This window comes from Rhinopithecus roxellana, chromosome 9 (genome assembly GCF_007565055.1).
Source record: "Rhinopithecus roxellana isolate Shanxi Qingling chromosome 9, ASM756505v1, whole genome shotgun sequence".
Classification (NCBI taxonomy): Eukaryota; Metazoa; Chordata; class Mammalia; order Primates; family Cercopithecidae; genus Rhinopithecus; species Rhinopithecus roxellana.
In genome coordinates, this window is record NC_044557.1 from 123,659,127 (window position 1) to 123,680,118 (window position 20,992).

Here is a 20,992-nt window from a genome sequence, read left to right on the forward strand (position 1 = left end):
TGCTGAGCAGCAATTTGAGGCTGCCATGACATTCTCTGAACTGTTTCTCCAAAATGGCTCAATGTAGCACCCAAGTGATTTAAATTTCTCACTATTACTTTTTAATTCTTGGCTGAAGAGTAGAAAATATATTAGATCCATTTTTAATTAGCAAAACTTACTTCCTATGCAGAATGATTATTACATTTGTGGGGCCAATGCCCAGAGTCACAAATGTTTTGGTCACCAGTGATAAGGACGCTGGCTTCATTGTTCACCTTGTTGTAATGTGTGGCTTTTCTCCAGAAAATAAACCTTGGCTTCTATCTCATATGGGTGTTTGAATTTAGCCTGATTATGACTTTGTATATAAGACTACATAAGGGTGGATTGCCTATTATGCTCTCAGTGAAAGCAGAAACTTTCAGAAATAAAAAGTGCAAGACTTTTATCACACTGCAAAATAAAAAAATATTCAGATGACACTATTTCAGTTCATGGGCTAGTTGACTTTTCTGCTTGAATTAACCAGAAGTTTGGAGACTGAGAATACAGATTTAATGAACTCAAAAGGAGTCCTAGAGCTATCACCAGGGGATGGGGTTGACTGTTTTCAGATAATGAAATATCTAATTTATATAGACCACTGGGAAGACACAGAGTTAGATTAAGCAGCAGCAATATGTACCACAAACCTATTAGTTATATCATGATTTAATTCCTCTATCAATCTAAGGAATTAAAAGTTCAGAGCATATTTCTTGAAGAATTTGCATAAAAACCTCTACTTCCGTAGGCTGGTATAAAGTTTCAATGGATTTGAAGAGCCTCCATATTGCTGTTTTAGATCTGAGTATGCCTTGTAAAATTCACTTTATGTATAATAGTTATTAACATCAACTGTGAAACAAATATTTTAACTTGGTGTTACTGCCAAGTAATATTTATCAGCGTTCCACCAAAAAGAATTCTTGTCTGGGTAGTGGACAAATTGTACTTAAGGCAGTCTCCCTAAATGTTGTATTAGGAAATGAATGATATCTAAATAATTCATGGAAGATAACTATTTCAGACAAAGGCCACAAAAGCTGCATGTAGGAGCTGAAATTTTGCTTCCCTCCATAATCCTAAAAAGAATATCCTCATGTTCTTCAACGAAATTTTGTAAAATGTGCAGTGTGTAGCATTTACTCAACAGTGTCCTCAAAGTTGCATTTTTCAAACCCCATTCATTAGAGTTTTATTTTAGCCACTCATTCAAACACTGTGCATTGTTTTGCACAGTTTGTGGCATTAGTTTGCCTTATGTAAATGGTGCAGTGAACAAAAACTGAACAGTTAGGTAAGAGTTTCCACCTGAATGACAAGCCCCATGATTTTGCTAGTCATACTTAAGTAATATGTCTTATGGTCACTTCGTGTCAAAGAGAATAGAATAAATATATTCTATATTTTATACTTGTAAAATATAACATATACTATATATAAATAGAAAATAATACTGTCAAGGTTTATAACTGCCTGGTGTTACACAAAAGGTTGCAGTGATTTTATTTTGGCGTATCTCTGGTAGTACGTGGGAGTAACAGAGCCTGTGAGGTGAGTGTGAAGCATCGTACTGTTCGTTCCACAGTGTAATTATCTTCAGCATCCATCTTAGAGGCAACTAAATAGGGTGAAATAAATCTTTTGGGTTAACCTAGATATGACATTGAAAATTGCTTTTTTGTTTTGAAACTCAAATGTTACTTCCTCAAGATTTGCTATGTAGACTCATTTCCTGAAACAGGTTTTATCACATCATAGCCTTGAACTTTAATGAGTATAATTTTCTGCAAAGAACCTAAGGCAATATACAATGCAAGTAAGTAATCCTCCTGAAGCCTTTGCATTCCAGTTTTTTGTCATCCAGTTTATGTTACAAATAGGGTCAAAATATAAAAGACAACTTACTCTAGGATAAATTTTCCATTAAAAAATTTTTTTCCCTGGATACTTTGAAATAAAAGCTCCTCTGAGAAGTGGTTATTTTCTCCTGAACACACAGTTCTCAAAGGAAGACATATTAACGTCCAGCAGTTATATGAAAAAAGGCGCAAGATCACTAATCATCAGGGAAATGCAAATCAAAACCACAGTGAGATATCATCTCTCACCTGTTGAAATGTCTGTTCTCAAAAAGACAGGAGATTGGTTAGCCAGAATGTGGAGAAACGGAATCCTTGGGCACTGCTGGTGGAATGTAAATTCCTAGAGCCATTATGCAAAGCAGTATGCAGGTTCCTCAAAAAATTAAAAACAGAACTACTAGGCCAGATGCCATGGCTCACACCTGTAATTGCAGCACTTTGGGAGTCTGAGGTGGATGGATCACCTGAGGTCAGGAGTTCGAGACCAGCCTGGTCAACATGGTGAAACCCCGTCTCTACTAAAAATACAAAAATTAGCTGGGCATGGTGGCATGTGCCTGTAATCCCAACTACTCAGGAGGCTGAGGCAGGAAAATAACTTGAACCCAGGAGGCAGAGGTTGCGGTGAGCCTAGATGGCACCACTACACTCCAGCCTGGGCGACAGAGCAAGGCTGTGTCTCAAAATAATAATAATAATAATAATAATAATAATAATAATAATAAAAATAAAATAAAACTACTAGATGATTCAGCAGTCCCACTACTGGGTATATATCCCAAAAAAGTGGAATCAGTATGTCAAAAAGATATCTGCACTCCTATGTTCACTGCATCATTTTTCACAAGAGCCAAGATATGGAATCAATCTGAGTGTCCATCAACACATGAATTAATTAAGAAAATGTGCTACATATACACAATGGAATACTAGTCAGTCTTAAGAAGGAAATTCTGTCGTTTGTGACAACATGGATGGGCCTGAAGGACATTATGCCAAGTGAAATAAGCCAGGAACAGAAAGACAAATACTGCATGATCTCAGTAAAAAAGTAGAACTTGTAGAAGCAGAGAGTAGAAGGGTGGTTTCCAGCGGCTAGGGTGGAGGTGGTAGAATGGAGAGATATTAGTCAAGGATACAAAGTCTTAGTTAGATAGAATGCATAATTTCTTTATATTTCATAATAAGTATATATATGATAGGCATAAAATATTATATATGATGTGACAAATGCTTCATAAAGCAATTAATGTCTCGAATTTCAAATTGTTAAACTATCAGGGCAATTTCTACTTTTCCACATACTACATGCAAGGTCTATTTTTGGCTTCAAACGGTCTTTTTCTACTGTTAGACGGAATAAGTGATGCATAAAATATAAGCTTTTTGAATGCCATCTGGAATTCCATTTGAATCCTTGATACTCATCCTTGAGACATGAGAAGGACTACATGTTGCTATGACTGGCTGAGTCAGATTGGAATAACCTGTGCATTTTATCTGTCACAGAAAATACCGTATGACTTGGTCATAAACATACCTTCCCAAAAATTAAGGCAAAAGTAGAATCAAGTGTTTGATCTGCATAGATAAACCTGACTTGGAATTTGGCATGATAAATTGCTGATAAACCAAACTCACAACTTGGGAAGACATTATAAATGAAGGCACAATGTTAGCTCCCCTTTATGTCCTATTTTCTCTTGTTTATTCAGCCTAAATATTACTTATAAAAAAAAGTGGGATTCATGGTTTTAAACATTGCTCAGATCTTCAGAAGTTTTACAAAATAATAACAGGAAGGACCAGACAGAGGATATATAGATTAGAATGTGGTGACAATTCCTAAATGTCCCCAGTAGTTGTGGCCTTGAGGTTCATTAAGACTGGGTTTGTATCTTCCTAAAAACAGAAGTGAAGCAAACTTACTGGTTTCCATCACAAGGGGCTTGGAGTTTCTTTTCTTTCTTTCTTTTTGTTTTTTTCAAGGACAAAGTTATTTTCCAGGCTTGTTTCACAGACCTTAGCCCTTACTTCTCTATGGCTTTGTTTGCTGCTAATCATTTCCTTGCAACTATACTTAAGTTTCTTGAGGGCAAGGGAAGGCATCTCCTTTAACATCTGCTGTATTTTCCCTCGTACATAGGAGTGTGTGTTGCAGTTAGCTGGTGTTCCATAAATGCATATTCATTGGTTGCTAAGCAGGGAGGGACTGTCCCTTAGCTGCAAATGGTAGCTGCTGAATCTTCCAGTGGCCCAGTTAGCTTCCCCATGAAGAAGAAGTGTAGGGTAGGGGTTAAGAGCCTACCTGGAGCCAGATTGAGGTCAACTCTTCTGTCCACTAAATTCCTTTATATTATGCTACTGACTGGTATTTCTGTGCATTTTGAAGTGCAAGAATACTTCTTCTCTTCCTTGGCCCTCACCACATAGCTTTAGCTACAGTGATAGTTTGAAAATGGAACTACTTGGTGGTACCACTCTAATTTCTTGGCATAGAGGCAAAATTTAAGAAAGTGTTCTCATTTCTATCCTTCAAAAGGCAAACTTCACAATAGCAGATAATCAACCTTCTCTATGTAAGGAAAAGAGAAGGCAGGTGAATGTCTCTTTTGTATTCATTTATATGTTCTCTTGCTTATTTGAGCTCCTATACTAGTGAGTGAATGTTAGTTACCCCAGGGTAAGGGCAAGAATATGATAGAAACTGAAGATTCGAGCTCTAGGTCAGGAACTATTCAACCTTAGATAATTTATTCAACCTTCTGAACATGAGTATATTTATCCACAAAATGGGGATAGGGTATTGTTGTAAGGATTGAGTTAGATAATGTATTGAGAAACTGAAGTGCTGTATAAGACATTGCTAATAAGCATTAATTTCTCCAAATTGATCTTTATTCTTTTTTTTTTTTTTTTTTTTGAGACAGAGTTTTTTGCTCTTGTCGCCCAGGCTGGAGTGCAGTGGTGTGATCTCGGCTCACTGCAACCTCCACCTCCTGGGTTCAAGCGATTCTCCCTGCCTCAGTCTCCCAAGTAGCTGGTATTACAAGCGGCAACCACCACGCCCAGCTAATTTTTGTATTTTTAGTAGTAGACAGGGTTTTACCATGTTGTGCAAGCTGGTCTCGAACTCCTGAACTCAGGTGATCCACCCACTTTGGCCTCCCAAGTGCTAGGATTACAGGCGTGAGCCACCGAGCCCGGCCTGTTCTTTATTCTTTGGGTGACCTTTTGAAGTGTTAAGGGGCTTTGCTATAGCCAAGTGTTGTGGAGCCTTATTTCTTACAATTCTCCCTGCTTCTCTTACTTACTTTGTCATAATAATCAAATCACCAAACACAGTTAGAGCTCTTACTATGTCTAGGAAGACTGTGCGTACAGTGTTTAATGAAGTCAACTTGGGTCAGACTGATTTGTTTCAAATCCTGGTGCTACCATTTTTGTTGGCTGTGACTTTACCTCCTTTCCTTTCTCACCTGTAAAAATGAGGATGATAATCCTCCTATAAGATACTTGGCACAATCACAGTACTTGACTCAGTAAGTACCCAATACATGTTGGTCAATAATGCAGCAATGCGAAGAAAGACAAAGTAAGTGAAACGAGTTTCTAGCCTAAAAGAAGTCATTAGTATAGTTGGGTATAAGAGAAAAAAAAAGTCTATAGTGTAAAAAAATAAAAAAATAGTTCAAAATGTGGAAAAAAGTCTATAGTGCAAAAAAAAAAAAAAAAAAAAAAAGTTCAAAATGAGGAATCTAGAGTGCAGTGGAAAGAGCATTAGATTTGAAATTTGGCTCTTCCCTGGCCCACATTTGTGATCAGGAGCAAGTCACTCAACTTTCCATGGCTTCTGTATTTCTTTCCTGTCAATCAGGAATAATGAGACATGTCTCAAAGTGCTATAAAAATCAAATAGGAAAAAGTGCATGGGACATGTGACTTGTAGCTGGCTCAAACAGAGTAGGTGAATGATAAATAACAAGGGACATGATAACAAATATTGCTACAAGATGGTATATGGCTAGTAGTCAAATTCATTGTTAGACAGTAAACTTGTGAGAGTTCACAAGAAGGAAAGATCAAGGAAAGCTGGATTCAAGGCTGACTTGAAAAGCCTGCTATTATTTGTTTTGTGGAGAGCATGATCTTTCTGAGCAGCAAATTTGAGAAATCCTCCTTGACTTCTTAGCTGGCTGTCCTCACCATATGTATTCGTAGTTCACTTCTAAAATTTATCCAAAGGGATGAAACATATAGTTTTCTGGATAGAATAATTTCATGGCTCTTTGTTATTTGTAGGAGTGACATCTTCTTTCTGCAATGAGTTTTAAGTGGACAGGTTTTTATTCTTTTCAGCTATGCAAGCTGGACACAAAGTCCAGTTTGTTTGTTTGTTTATTTATTTATTTATTTATTTATTTATTTTGAGATGGAGCCTCGCTCTGTCACCCAAGCTGGAGTGCAGTGGCCGGATCTCGGCTCACTGCGCCTCCCAGGTTTACGCCATTCTCCTGCCTCAGCCTCCCAAGTAGCTGGGACTACACGCGCCCGCCACCTCGCCCGGCTAGTTTTTTTGTATTAGTAGAGACGGGGTTTCACCGTGTTAGCCAAGATGGTTTCGATCTCCTGACCTCGTGATCTGCCCGCTTCGGCCTCCCAATGTGCTGGGATTACAGGCGTGAGTCACCGTGCCCGGCCTCCTTATTTCTTATCTTGGGTAGGTTGTAACATAGCTTGCCACAATCCATAACTAATACACACTGTAACTGTGTACACGGTCTTAAAAAAATTCATTCTCAGAACAATTTCAACAAATGGAATCTGATTCTTTCAAAGCCGCTTAGTTCAATATTTCTTCAATGTTGCTCCTGAAGTTAGAAAAACTTTTCATCTTAAATACTGAATTTCATTTACCTTATTTGTTTTACCACAAAACCTTTTTTGAAAAACATCATCAACCAAGTCTTTGGTTCATAAGACTTGCAATTCTTTTATTTCCACCTTTATGCTTTGGCTCTGCATTCCAGAACCTCATTAGAATTTTTTTTTTTTTTAAATAAGTAAGGGAAATGCCTACCTTTTTTTCAAAGCTGAACTCTCCTGCTTAGTGCAATATATTATGACCTTGTGAGAGTTTAAATTGTAATGGTGCTTTCATATAAAGCTCCTCCTTTGTCACTATTCCATGTTTATGAGAGAGTAGAACATATTTTATTACCTGTATTTTATGGCTTATAAATGTGAAAAAATACTGAGGATTTTTATATGCAGATTATCATCAACAGTATCTAAGATGAAAAAGAACTGTACTATACTAGTAAGTATAAGCCCGTATTTCTCTTAATATGTCTGCAGCTATGTCATAAATATAATTCCTGGTTTATGTACCATACATTTACATGATTTGATATTTTGGAGGCAAAACAAAATGCTTAAAATGCTTTGGTATTAGTAGTTATCCTCCCTTAAACCTTTGTACTCAGATGCTAGATGAATACTAATTTTATTTCACAAGATATCTTTGTTGCTCTAGTAATTACATTTTACTGATACCTTACAGATTTTAAAAATAGCAATAACAGATTATTGATTGGTACCTGAAACACTATTGGTTGTAAAGGCGTTGCTTTCATGCGTGGTTGAGATAATAGTCCTAAACTCTAAGTATCCATATCCTTTTCGTCACCACACTCCTCTAAGCTATATTCTGTTTGTATTATTTGACTCAAGTGTCTTTGTCATGCTCATCCACTAATGGGTGAAGAAGAGGAAGGCTAAACTGATCCAGATAAGAAAGTAACTGGAGGATCCCTGAAAGAAAAGATCTAGCTGAAGGAAGGGTGTTTAAAGTAGAAGCAGGAGAGCTAGGAGGGTGCCAGTCATGGAGGAGACTGAAAGGTGGCAATGAGATATTGTGCACAGTCAGGTGATATGGGGTGGGAGTGAAACTGATGGATTGATAAGATGTTAAGAAAGAACGAGAGGTTCTGTGCATGTATATGCATGCATGCATGTATGTGTGTGTGTGTGTGTGTGTGTGTGTGTGTGTGTGTGTGTGATATAATTCTTTTTCCTGCATTCAAAAGACCTCAGTGTAGACTTTTATATTTTAATATTTCTAAAGTCATTTTTTATTTCTACTGAATGATGAGCCTTCCTGGGTAAGCAAGAAGGCTCAGTTTTATTGAAGGCATATAGGTATTTGAAGTAGGGTGAGATACAAAATATGACAGGGAAACATGAAATAAGAAATATATGCAAGATAAATATACTTTTATTTTAAATACCCATCTTGCTTATTGTGCTGTGACCAAGATAAAATGCTTAACTATTAAATTCTGGCACTGCATAGAATGGATTTTTCCTTGGAGATATTCTATATTGGTTGCTGTCTCATAGATATGATAACAACTCTCCCTCTACCATGGAGAATTATTGAGTAGTAATCATTTCCTCAATTCCAAGTAATTTCTAGGTTTGTAATACATGTAGAAATTAATGAAGTATAAGAATTGAGATGTTTACTTTAAATTTTTATTATTTTTATTTAGTATTTTCAGCATTTATCTAGGGAATCAGGGAAGGGGATTAATATTTTTGATTACCAAATGCTCAACAATCAATTGCTTACTTAACAAGCATGTGATTTAGGTGTTGTTTTTTCATTCATAACTGAGAAAATTGTAATATAGAAATGATTAATAAATTTGCTTAAGAATTCTCAGATAGTGAGTAGTGGAGCATGGTTCAAAACCATGCCCACTGGATACCCACACATGCCTCTAATCCACTAGAGCTCTCTCTTACCTGTAACAGGAACAGTTACTGACCTAAGGACTTTTGGGGGGAACTTGTGGTACTGCTTTTTAATTTTCATAGGATTTTACATTCTTTTGAGTTCCAAGACATGCTGATTACTTTTAATTGCACAGAGCTTTACACTTCTGTTTTAACTTTTGAAGGCAGCTTTAAACTAAACTTTAAGACATTTGGACATGGGCTGCTTTGTCTGAGCAGAGTTTGTACCATCTCAGGAAGGTGGACCCTGAGGGTAGAGTGTCAAGGTGGCGCCAGGAAAGGGGAGACATGGACCAGAAGCAAAGTAAGTAATGAGTTTTATCTCTGGCTTATCATCCCTCTCCTATTTTCAGTGTCTACTTGCTGGGGGCACCCCTGCTTCCAGAGATTCTCTAAGCTTGATGGCTGCCATCTTGGGCCACCACTTACTACCCTTCCCTTAAAGCAGATTGAGTTGGGGAAAAGTTGGGTGTGGACTGACTGTAATGAAACGATGGATGAGTTAATTGCTTCTTCTGAGCCAATGTTCATTTAAGAAGAAGAAGGCTCTTCTTTAGGAGGAAGAAGGGCTGGCCAGGTGGGTTCTAATCACAAGAACTGCAAAATGTCTGATGCTGTTGTCAGAGGGACTCAAGTAACATTTTATTTCACTTTTCATTACTTAGAAAGTATTTTTCTAAAAGCCAATGACTCAGTTTTTGATTGTGCTCCTTGTTCCCTCTTTACTCATTCTAAATGCATGCACATGGGTATTTATATTATATCTAATGACAACTTAAAAACTCAACTTCTTGCATTTATATAGTACTTGACAGACAGTAATCACTTTCACGTTTGTTTCCTTGAGTCTGAAAAAGACCTTCTGATATGGACAAGGCAGTTCACATGGCTATTTTACAGATGCTGAATTAGAGGAACAGCGAGAAAAATTGACCTGACCAAGGTGAGTCAGCGGGAGAAAAGACTAAAACTCAGAATCCCTTCTGGGCTCTTCCTTCCATGCAGCCAGCAGCACTGGTGGAGAAAGGCAGAGCTGATGGGAACTTAGGCTCTGACCTCTTGATGCCTTGTTGCAGAGTTCCAGAGAGGAGGTAACTCACATGCTGTCCTGGCCTGCTGCTTGGGGCCTTACAGGTCACTGCTGTTTTAGGTTTGCTCCAAGTATAGTTTTGAATCAGCCTCATCAGCACCACCTGAGAGCTTGTTAGAAATGCAAATCCATGGGACCTGCTTCAGACCCATACAGTGAGAACCTCTGGGGGTGGAAGCTAGCTCCTCAAACACTGCTGATTCTCAGTAAAATTTGGGAAGCATTTTAATTAAAGAATTCTCTGGCCAGATTGGTTGATGGACTCATTAAATATTTAAATTTTTCAGCCTTTTGGTGGATCTTAGTACTTCCTAGTTGATATTACTAGTGTATCATTATGTACTGTCTTATAATATTGTAGGGCAGTATAATAAAATTGTTAAGATGGTGAAATTGTGAGATGGTGACTTCCATTTATAGTTATAAATTTGACATGTACAGGATCTTTTTTTTTCTGCAAAAGACTAAATGCACCAAGAGTGAGGAACATTTTTATTTTTGTTCTCATAATACCTAGCACAGGCTTCAGAACAAAGTTGGTGGTCCAATCTATGTTACTTTAGCTAGTGACACTGACTATTAATGACTTTAAACTGAAGACAAATATGCCTAGTGTGTGGGTTTTCTCACTGTGCATGTTTTATTACAGGACAGTGGAGGGAGTGCTAAACCTTATTTTGTATGAATGTGTATATATGTATGAAATAGGCACATACATTATATATAACATATTTATATATTACATATACACATAATAGGTAAATAATACACACAACTTTATTATATGTAATGCATATATATTACTCTCTCTCTCTCTATATATAATATACATTAGACCTGTGTCCCGAGTCTGCCTCTGAGGCTTGCCACTGAATAAATTATTTGAGCTTAAATTCACCAGTCTTTAAATAAGATAACTTGTGTACTATGCCCATCTCAGAGGGATTATATGAAGATTAAAAAGGATGAAGCAGGTGAATGTTTTCTAAAAACGACAAGGTCCCATATAAATAGATCATGCAGTTTAACTTTTCTTTTGAACATTTTTTAGTCTTCTATGCTTGCCTGCTCCTTTTTAAAAACTATATAAGAAAAATATCATCAGAAGTAGAATAAAAAGATAATTTTTAAAGTGACAAAAGTGCAGGATCATGTAATATGTCATCAAAAGACTAGAACAAATTTGGTAATTTTTCATGTATTTGAATAATTATTATGAGAAGGGTGCTAATTGGAATTTCTCAGATAAAGCTGTAAGACTGAAATAATAACAGTAGATATATTTGTTGGAAATAACAATAACTCTGCAGTAATAAAAATAATTATGTTCTGAAGCAGAGTTACCAGGGAAGCTGCAATAAGTCTATCCTAACAGTGTCTGAGATGATTGATGTTCTTCCTCTGAGAGTCTGGAAATGATAACAGTACCATCATGATGGGATTTTCTGGTCTCAGTTCTGTAACAGTCAATATATTATAAATTGGGGTTGTTTCATGTGAGTTAGGTTGCTCCTCACTAGGAAGCCCAAACTGGAAAACTATTATTATAATAGGTTTACCGTGAGCAGTTTTGTTAATGGAAGTTAAACTTTATGGCTGCATTTCATAGGGAAAAAAAAAATCTTCCAAAAGACACAGTAGAATGCTAATAAAAATTTAATTTACACTTTAACATGCTCTCTTGTAAAAGTATTTGTGGGACTAGGTGTAGATAAATTTTACTCAATTCTCTTTATCCTGATATAAAGACATACAACTAAAAGATAGACAGATTTATTATCCTGATGATCTATTGTTATATTGGGTACTTGTCCTAATGGATAATGTACAAACGCCAACATCCAAAATATAATTATTCCAGAAGAATAACTGCTAAATGGACACTCTTGTAGGTCTTGCTTTACAATCTTTGTAAAAAAAAAATTCAGTCCTAGGCAATATTCTTGCTCTATAAAAATAAATTATTTTAAACGTGCTCTATGAGAACAGTAATTATCTATTTCTTGCCATAAAATAAATTTTGAAACCTATAATTTTCCAGAGTATTAAATATTTTACTCTGGAGGTCAACAAGTGAGGAAAAACTTAAAATATTTTTGTTACCGTTTTATAGTATAATATGTGGCTCCTTCTCTAAGTACAATTCCTAGAGAAGCTATATTTCCAGATGACTAGCAAGATGATTGCTGAAATGCATTAATTAACCTTTACATTCACATAAAAGTGTTTTGTGAGAACAAATGTATACAAAATGTTATCTTTAATCATGACTAATAAAAATGGTTATTATAAACACAAGTTTTACTATTGCAAATGTCTCCTTGACAAATGACAGGGCCTGATTCCTTTATTAAAGGATAATTAAAAATGTTTCACAAGGGATTCAGAACCTTGCTATGGTTCTCTCCTGCCTGCCTGCCTGCCTGCTTTGGTGGTAATAATATGAAGAGAATCTTGAAATAATATCTGTTATATTAAATGTGCATGCGTAAATTTATTTTATTCAACAAAATGTTAAAACTAAATATCTGTGGCCTATGGAAGCAGTTAAGGAGCCATTTTGAAATGTGCTAACCATGATGGGACTGAGGGGATTAAGTCAACATTATTTCTGGAACTGGTCATCAGAGTGTGTTCACACCAGAAATCGATGCTGTGCTGAGCCTGCAGAATGCCATGTGTCTCACACGTTACAACCCACACGGCCTCATAGCTCTTTCTCCCAAAGCCTAAATCATGACAATTATTTGAATAAGCTCCAGGTAAGCTGTTAAAACTAATCATCAATTTGGAAGTATTTTCTCTTCAAGGTGAGTCTGTGATCAGAAAGGAGAAGACCATCTCAAGTCTGTTTAAATAAAATGGTGGTATCACAGGTGTGACCTCTACAGTGGGAGCACCTCTACCATGGAACAGATACGAGACTAGCAGGAACTGGTGAAACACGGATTCCGAAGCCAGATGGCCTGGGCCCAAATTCTGGATCTGACTAACTGTGTGATCTTGAGTAAGATACTTCAACTTTCTGTGCCTCAGTTTCCGTATCTGTAATAGAACCTACTTCTTAGGATTGTTATGTGATTAACACAGTTAATATGTGGAAAGTTCTTAGAACACTGTGTTGCATGTTATATGTGCTATACAAGGGTTAAATCAATCGATAAAAGTTACTTCCCATAGAGAATCTGGAATGTATGAATACACCAGAAAAACTGTTGAAAGAAAACACCACTGCAGGAAAATTTTTGAGTAAAGAAATAGTTAGGAAGACTTATTGGCTCGAGGCCCTCAAGTTTAGATTTTTGCCATCTCCAAATGAAGTTATACAGATAGCCATGCCCGACTGCCAGAATTAAACATTTAGAACATGAATTACTTTTGTAATGCTGTCTTAGTGTGTCTTCCTTTCCTTCCATGTACAAGAAATTGCAAAAATGGACAGTTTCCCAGCTTCTGAGAGACCCTGAAATGAACTGTTAACAACTGAATGGCTAACTTTGAGACTTAGTCCAACTCTGTGTTGAGTAACAGTATATTCTGCACACCCTGAAGCTAGTTTTATTTGAGATCATGTTTTTAGTGCCCTATTTGGGAAATGCTATATTTTTAATTTGAGATATTTCAGGTATTGTATTATTTTTGCAGCATAACATTTCCAGAAAGGTGGTGACGGCTGTGTGGTCAGCCAGTCACTGCAGGGGAGACCTGACTATGTCTTTGATGCTATGCCTTGAAGATCCTCTTTTATCTGTAAGTTGACTTTCTTAGAAAGTTAGAATTGAATAATGAAGATCCTTTATTGACTGAGATAAGCAGAAGAAAACACTCATACTCTTTTCAAATACGTAGTCATACTCTATAAATTCTTAAGAATTTTCTCACATGGTATTCAGGAAGAAATACTCTTAGAATAATTTGGTAAATAATAAATATAAGATATATTGAGACAGTGATCTTTTGTTTTAATTTCTTCAGTATTGCTATTCATAAATAATAGTAAGCTTGCATTATTGATTTATCATTCTTGTCAACTGTCCCAGAAGCCGCATTCACATTCATTTCTTCTTAGGCAGACTTTCTCTCTCTCTCTCTCTCTCTCTCTCTCTCTCTCTCTCTCTCTCTCTCTCTCTCTCACATGCTCACACAGAGAGCCAAATTCTTATTTTCTACCTTTCTCTCGAAGGTCTTCTGCTGAGTCCTGCAATATGAATATAATTTTAAAAATCCAATTAAGAGAGAGTGATGGTGCAGAACACATAATTCCCAGAGTAATAAAATCCCTAGGTATATGAGTTCAGAAGTAAAATATTTTGTAAAGATTGCCATGGATTTAAAAATGTTGAGACATAATACCAGAGCTTACTAGGAGGGGTACCTGTATATTACAAGTTAATATCCCTAAAACTGATGTGTTTGGTGGTCAGAATCAGCATCATCTGGGAGCTTGTTCGGAAGACAGAATGTCTGCCTCAAGTCAGATGTATTGAATCAGAATTTGCATTTTAATGGAAATCAAAGGTAATTCATATGCACATCAAAGTTTGAGGAACACAATAATATGACACTATTAAATATTTTACAGATGGATTAGAGTTACATAAAATATAATAGAAAAATAATTCTATCAATGCATACATTTAAAAAATCCACTTTTGATGATACCCCAAATTACTTTATGCTTTATATTTCTTCTTACTTCATTAAAATTAACATCGATTTTCTAATAAACAGAACACCACTACAAGGAGATGCTCAATAATTGTTGAAATCTGATAAAATTAGATTGAAATCACATTGGACTTGATTTAAAAAAGTATCTTTAAATGGAAAAGAAAGACAGACTTAGAAGATGGGAAAAATAATAGCAGTCAGTTTTTGGTACACCTCCTCAGTATCACATACCTGCCTGTTTTACTCACTAACCTGCATGTTCTCTGCAGGTGGAGACTCTGATATTCAGATGTGCTCTGAACAGGGGGTACATTTCAGATCGATGAAAGAGTAAACAATGATTTTCTTTAATTTATTCCTTTATTTTTAAGCATTAAAATATTCGGCTGCTAAATAATTTTGCTATTACTACTGACATTTTTCTACTATTTATCCACTACAAAATCTCAGAAGTAACATAAATGGTATTATAGTAACAATGTAATAAAACTGAGAAGTAAAACAGGCAGGGAATTATTAACCAGGGCGTGTATCTACTTTCAGATTATGACCACTCATTTCATCCTGTCTCCTTGCAAATTGCACAAGCTCTGTTCATCCACTAGGGTAAAGCATGGCATCAGCTTATTGAATAAACACTTGAATGTTCCTGGTAAAAGAAAAGATTTTATGAAACAATTAATATTTGGAACTAGGTTTACATCAATCATCTACTTTTTTAGAGAACATGATTGCCCTCTAGTGTGGTGAAAAGTTAATGCAGACACCGAGGTTTTCCAACTGACAGAACCAGTTTAGGTTCTGAAAACATCTGGGTCACTGGCTAATTCAGTATTTTCTTTTTTTTAATGAAAAAATTCTAGCATTTTTCATATAAGGTCACAGATCTTGTGACAACAGGATAATATGTGTTTTTCTTCCCACGACCAAAAAAGAAACTGGTGTGGGTTGGGGTTCGCTATCAGCAGCTCCCGGTGGCCACGCCCAGGCCTAGGTTTGTGCTGTGAGCTTCCTCGGGCTCGGAGGCCAGCTTTTTTCAGGCTCTTGTGAGCAATGAGCTACCAAGGTAGCCTGAGCATATGATCAGTCACACTCAGTTGAAGTAAAAAATAATGGTGATTGATAAATCCGGAATTTTCCTAAAGATGGTCTGAATTTATCAATGACAAAATCTTCCATTCAATATGTAAGTGATTCTTCCACTTCATTGTTAGTTGTACAGATAACAGTGTAATCTTCCACTTCATTGTTAGTTGTACAGATTTAATTTTAAAATTCTGTTTGATAGCTACTGCTAGGTATTTACAGAACTAAGTAACTACTTGATCTTAAATTATAGGGAAGAAAACTATTTTATTATATGAATCAGCTTTGTGGCACTCTGAAAGGACATTTCCTGAATCTGAGTAAAATGTAGCCTCTTGTAGCATTTTTTAATCACTGAGAATGAGCTATTTGATGGGAAGTCATATTGTGCCAAATGATCAAATGCTTATTCCACAGTCTATCCATTAGTAATTTGAAAAATAAAAACCCAAAGTAATTAAAACTGCTTTCAATGTGACAAATAAAAGTTTGCTAAAAATATTAACGAGGTAATGGCTCTAACAATAAAAACACTCATTTCTGTTTCAGAATAGAAAATTTTACTACAAATCTGTAAGTCGCATTATTGTAAAACCATTGTGAACTATGACTAAAGTTCTAGATTTTAATAGCACAAATTGTCCAATCTTAATTATCATTTTAAAAGATACTTTCTTTCAGAGAATGTTAACACGCATAGACAAACACCACCAGGTCTATTAATTTATCCTATCATTCTAGCTACCTGCGACGTGTTACACTGGGTCAGAGAGTGTTTATTGCAGGCTCAGCTTACTCACCTGGTATAAACTAAATACATGAGATTAATTGATAAACTACTGCCATTTCTTTCAGCTTTATCCTGAAATCCTGACCAAATCCTCAGCTTTTCATTTCTAGTTACTTACATATCCATTCAGAAGATGCCCACTTCATTAGAAAAGATAATGGGGAATATTATATGCACCTCTTACAATCATGCTGAATACGTAATTGTTTAATGAATCAGGAAAAAAGCACTCGCCCTGATAATTAATTGATTATCTTTGAAATTGGAATTAATTTCAAAACCTATTATTTTAATACTGCAGAAGTAGTGTTCTTTTCATGATTTGCAAATGCAGTTAAATGATGGCCAGAAAGGATCCTTGCGTTTGTCGTATTTGGGGTGGGATTTTTATTGGGATGGAGGCTACCATTTCACGATCCATGTATCTGTGTAGGATTGAGGCTGTATCAAGAATCAGCAGTTGGAAGAACAGTTTCTCGGGGAAAAAACCTTAAAATTTTGTGCATAAACTATATTTATATATTTATAGATATAACCTTATGTTGAAGGTCACAACATCTCAATTATATATGTGTATTCTCATCCATTGCAGCCACAAACAATTCTCTGCAGAGAATTTTCCAGCAATCGTTGGCACACAAACCCTGCTCTTAGCAAGCACCTGCACATGTATCTTAGCCACATGAACATACATAATGCTGGCAGGAAGCAAAAATATATTTGCTTTATAACTTAAAATGAACATCTGGAGACAAAATTTCCTTTCTGTGGGAGAAAGGGATGAGGGCAATTAGAAGGAAGCAAAGTGAACGCAACAAGGGTTAATCCTTAACCAAGAGCAATCCACGTCCCTTTTGAACTAATGAGAACAAATAAGTCTACTGAATCATTAAATAATAATAATGATTTTAAATGATAGTAATACTGATGATGACCATGAGTTTGCAGCCGCTAGCCTGCAGCGGAAACCTTTCTGAGGAGTGCAGAAAGCGAAGCGAGATCGCCCCCACCACCCATTCTCAGAACCTTTCTGGACGTGCGGGTGAACTGCGAATTGTGGAAAGAGGGGGTAGCTCAGGACACTGCGCAGAAATCGGTCTCCCCGGCTGCACCGCGGGGGCGAGCGCCCAGCTCCGGGGAGGGGAGCGCAGGGCGCGGCGCGGGACTCTGCAGGGCTGGCTGCGCTCCACGCACCCAATCCCCACGTGCGCCCCCACCCGGCCAGCGGTAGGCGGCTCTGGGCCTCAGCTGGGAGGGGTAGGGCCGAGCCGCGCCCCGCTGGAGGAGCGAGGGTCTTCCTTACAGAAGCCCCTCGCGGGGTCTCCATGCTGGAAAATCATAGAGAACAGAGGTGGGCGGTGGGCTTGGGCTGGGGGAAAAAAAGCCCCCAGCTCCGCGGACCGTGGGTGGGCAAGAAGAGAGAGCCCTCCCTGAATCCCTGGGAAGGGGTCACCTCTGCGGTCTCGCGCCCGGGCTGGGTGGGGCCGCGTCTTTGTGTGGCCGGGCGGGGCTCGAGCCAGCTTTTCTGCAGAGCCACCCGCTCCGCTGGGAGGGGGGTCGGTGCTGGGGCTGAGAGCCACGCCGGGGGTCTGTGCACATCAAAGGGTGCTTGGACCGTTGTGGACTGCGGGACTGAAAAAAGAGGTTCCGGGGCTGCATACAGCTCAAGTGCCCCTCCCATATTCCTCTTCCCCGCCAGTCTCGGAGCCTGAGGTCTCCCCCGCTTCGCGCAGAGGGTGGGGCAGGGCGGAGCCACCCAGATGGAGCTCTTTTGGCAGCTTTCCCTGTCTCCGCATCCTTCAACCGAGTCCCGGGGGACACGTGCTTCCAGCTGCCACAGGACCCTAGGCCCCACCCTGCCTGTCCACCCCGGGGCCACTGAGCGCCAGAACCATGGGCACTCAAGGCACAAGGCCAATTGCGGATGAAGGCCCTGAATCCGGAATCTTTTCCGGTCATCCTGTGTCTCTACTGTCTGTCTCTCTGAGCTTATGAAATTGCCGATATTTGGCACTGTCTGACCCACAAAACGGAAATTTCGCGTGGCTCAACTTAAGACTCTGACCTCTTTTGCTTTATATTACGATTTCATGTCATCTCTATTATTATACACACACATGTCTAGGTTCCAGAAGCTTTTCCCGCAAACGATCAAAGGTCTTCAAAGAACCCTTTATCTGTGTCTATGTCTAAACACTCTATGTAATGTGCTTCTGAAAAGAAAAATGTTAACCCACTTTTCCCATCTCTCTCAAAAGCAGAACAATGAGGCCAGCGTGGGGAGGGCGGGGTCAGTGGTCAGGTCTCTCTTGGAAGCCGCGGCGGGGAGTAGGGAGCGCGGAGCGCGGGGCGTGGCGCCGCTGTCCCCGCAGGGCTGGGCTTCTGGGTGTCACGCTGCGCTCCCCACCCGACCCCTTTCGAATGAAGATGCAGCACCGGGCGGGGGGCGGGGCTGCGCTGTTCCGCACTGGGTGGGGCTGTCCGCATTGTGCGCCCAGCGCTGCAGGTGCCTCCCCCCGGGACCGCTGGTCCGCACACAAAGAAACCCCACCCCAGCGCCTTCGAAGCCGCTGTCCCTCTACCCCTCCCCACCGCGCGCTTCCCCGCCCCTGCAGCTGCCCACCCGCGCCCTCCACGCCCTCCGCGACTTCCTCTCTCCTTCCCCTCCCTTGCCCTAAAACAAAGGAGCGGAGTTCCTACCCCTACCCTTGTCCCCCGCCGTCTTACCTCCCTGCACCGCACCCCAGGACTAGCGGTTTCTCTGACCAGACAATACCGTAAAATGTGCCCCGTTCTTTCCATCCCCTCCCCCCGTCTCCACCCATCTTTCAAACAGCGGGATGGGACCGCTTTGACTTTGCAATTTTCTTTTTCCTTTCTCCCACCTTCCCTTTTCCCCTTCCCTATTTTCTTCTTAAACTAGAGAAGAAATAAAAAAAAAAGGTCGTTATAAAACACTTTTCAAAACGTCCCTTAAGCCCATTTAAAGCAAACAGTTAAGGTAGCTTCCTCCCCTCAGGACTGAGTACTAATTTTTAAATATGGAAACAGAATAAATTCTCTACCCACAGGAGAGCAACTTACCTGCTTCTACCTTTTAAAAGAAATTCTTCGCTTTAGATTTCCATAGACCTCTTCTCTGCCCTCCCACCTCCCCCAGAACTGCCCTGTCCTTCCTGGTCCTGTGTTACCATTAACGTCTTTTTCTTTATAAAATATATCTGAATGCTTCTAGAGCTCAAGAGAGGTGGGCTCCAGGTAGAGCCGACGGAGAACGAGGCGCAGTGCCTTACCCATTGCTGTTTTAGCCATTGTAGGGATGTGCAGACGCTGAGCAGTGGCGAAGGCAAAGGGTCCGGCTACAGCAGCGGAGAGAGCGAGAGAGAAGACTGAATAAGGCACTGAGTCTGCAGAGTGGGACCGTGCTAGAGAAAGAGCAAGAGGCAGGAGCCCATGAATAATTATCACTCAGAAGCTCAAGCAGATTGGCTCCCAAGGTCCCCTGACATGACTCCCGCAGAGTCAGAATCTCCAAGCATTAAATATTGATCGGCCAATGGTGCTGGAGTACAAAGTACCAGAATACAGTTTGAAATGGAAATCAGTCCTTCCCTGGCGGCTCCCCCCATTTTGGGGGCCTGATAGTACAGTCCAAGTAGAGTGGCGCTTTAAGCCCTGAAGCTTCCTAGGAGCTAAGAACTGGGCTGTGCCTACCTAGAAGCCAGGAGTCTTGACTTTGCTCATACATGTGCCATTGCACAATTCAATGGAAAAAGATTCAGAGGCTTGAGAAGTCCTCACTATATGCAGGCTTTTGGAAAAATTCTGTTTAAACACTGTGTTTTCACTTTTTCATATTTTCTTTCTCCTTTGGCTCTGTCCTTGGTTCTAGTCTTTCAGGGCTACCCTATGTCTGGCTATGGTGGCAGCTCAGAGCAGACTTGCATTATTGTCCTTCATCTTTTAGCACAGCTGGACTTAGGCATCTCTAAACTAGCATGGTGTTTTCTTCCCTTGGCACAGACGAAGGGGCTGCCTGGTTGCTTGGGAATAGGGATGGTAATTATGGTCCACCTGGGGACATGGGGGAAGAGGAGGAAAGTTTAACCTCTGGGGCCTGCGTCCTGTCCATTTGCTAACAGGGCAGAACCAGGTTGACTGACTGGTTTGGGCATTAAGGAAACCACAGGTGAATGCCATGTTGCCCTGAAGGTGTAGGATTAAGTGGGTCAAAATTTTAGTGACCTTTCTAGGGCTCTAAGGAGAATGCTTTACATGGAAAACTTAGAAGAGATGAAAGGTGTGGTCGGGCATTATTTTTCTGAGATCCAGAGAGACTACATTTATGTAGGCCCAGGAAAGATGTGTTCAAGTTTTGGATTGAGCAATGTCGTATATGTGAGGATCTTTGAGACTAGTTGCAAAAAATGACTTTCATTACAAACAAGGCATTCAGTAGTCCCTCCTTCTCACTTAATGGATGCCAGTCATTCATTTGTTCTCTTTCACTTGACTTAAATATATATTGAGGCATTTACCATGTGCACAGCTCTGAAAATGGTGAGAAAAAGTTTAGCAGTTGCTGCATGAAGCTTTTAATTACTGCTAATTTAACACTTCTGTGACTTTATTGAGCCAGTCTAATTCCATGCAGAAACTGATTTT

At 39.1% G+C, this 20,992-nt stretch overlaps 1 protein-coding gene across 2 annotated transcripts in view; it reads right to left on the reverse strand.

The window, feature by feature from the left end:
• Positions 1–19,945, reverse strand: part of STMN2 (stathmin 2) — a 55,681-nt gene extending 35,736 nt beyond the window's left edge. The window contains exons 1-2 of one of the 2 annotated variants that reach the window (XM_010378493.2): positions 9,830–9,834; positions 8,180–8,183 (exon numbers count right to left, since the gene is read on the reverse strand). In XM_010378493.2, coding sequence (XP_010376795.1) covers positions 8,180–8,183 — 4 coding nt within the window. In that variant the 5' untranslated portion in view covers positions 9,830–9,834. Of the gene's footprint in view, positions 1–8,179; positions 8,184–9,829; positions 9,835–19,620 lie in introns of those variants that run through there. The other variant, XM_010378492.2, reaches the window with a different exon arrangement.
• Between the last annotated feature and the right edge of the window lie 1,047 nt (positions 19,946–20,992).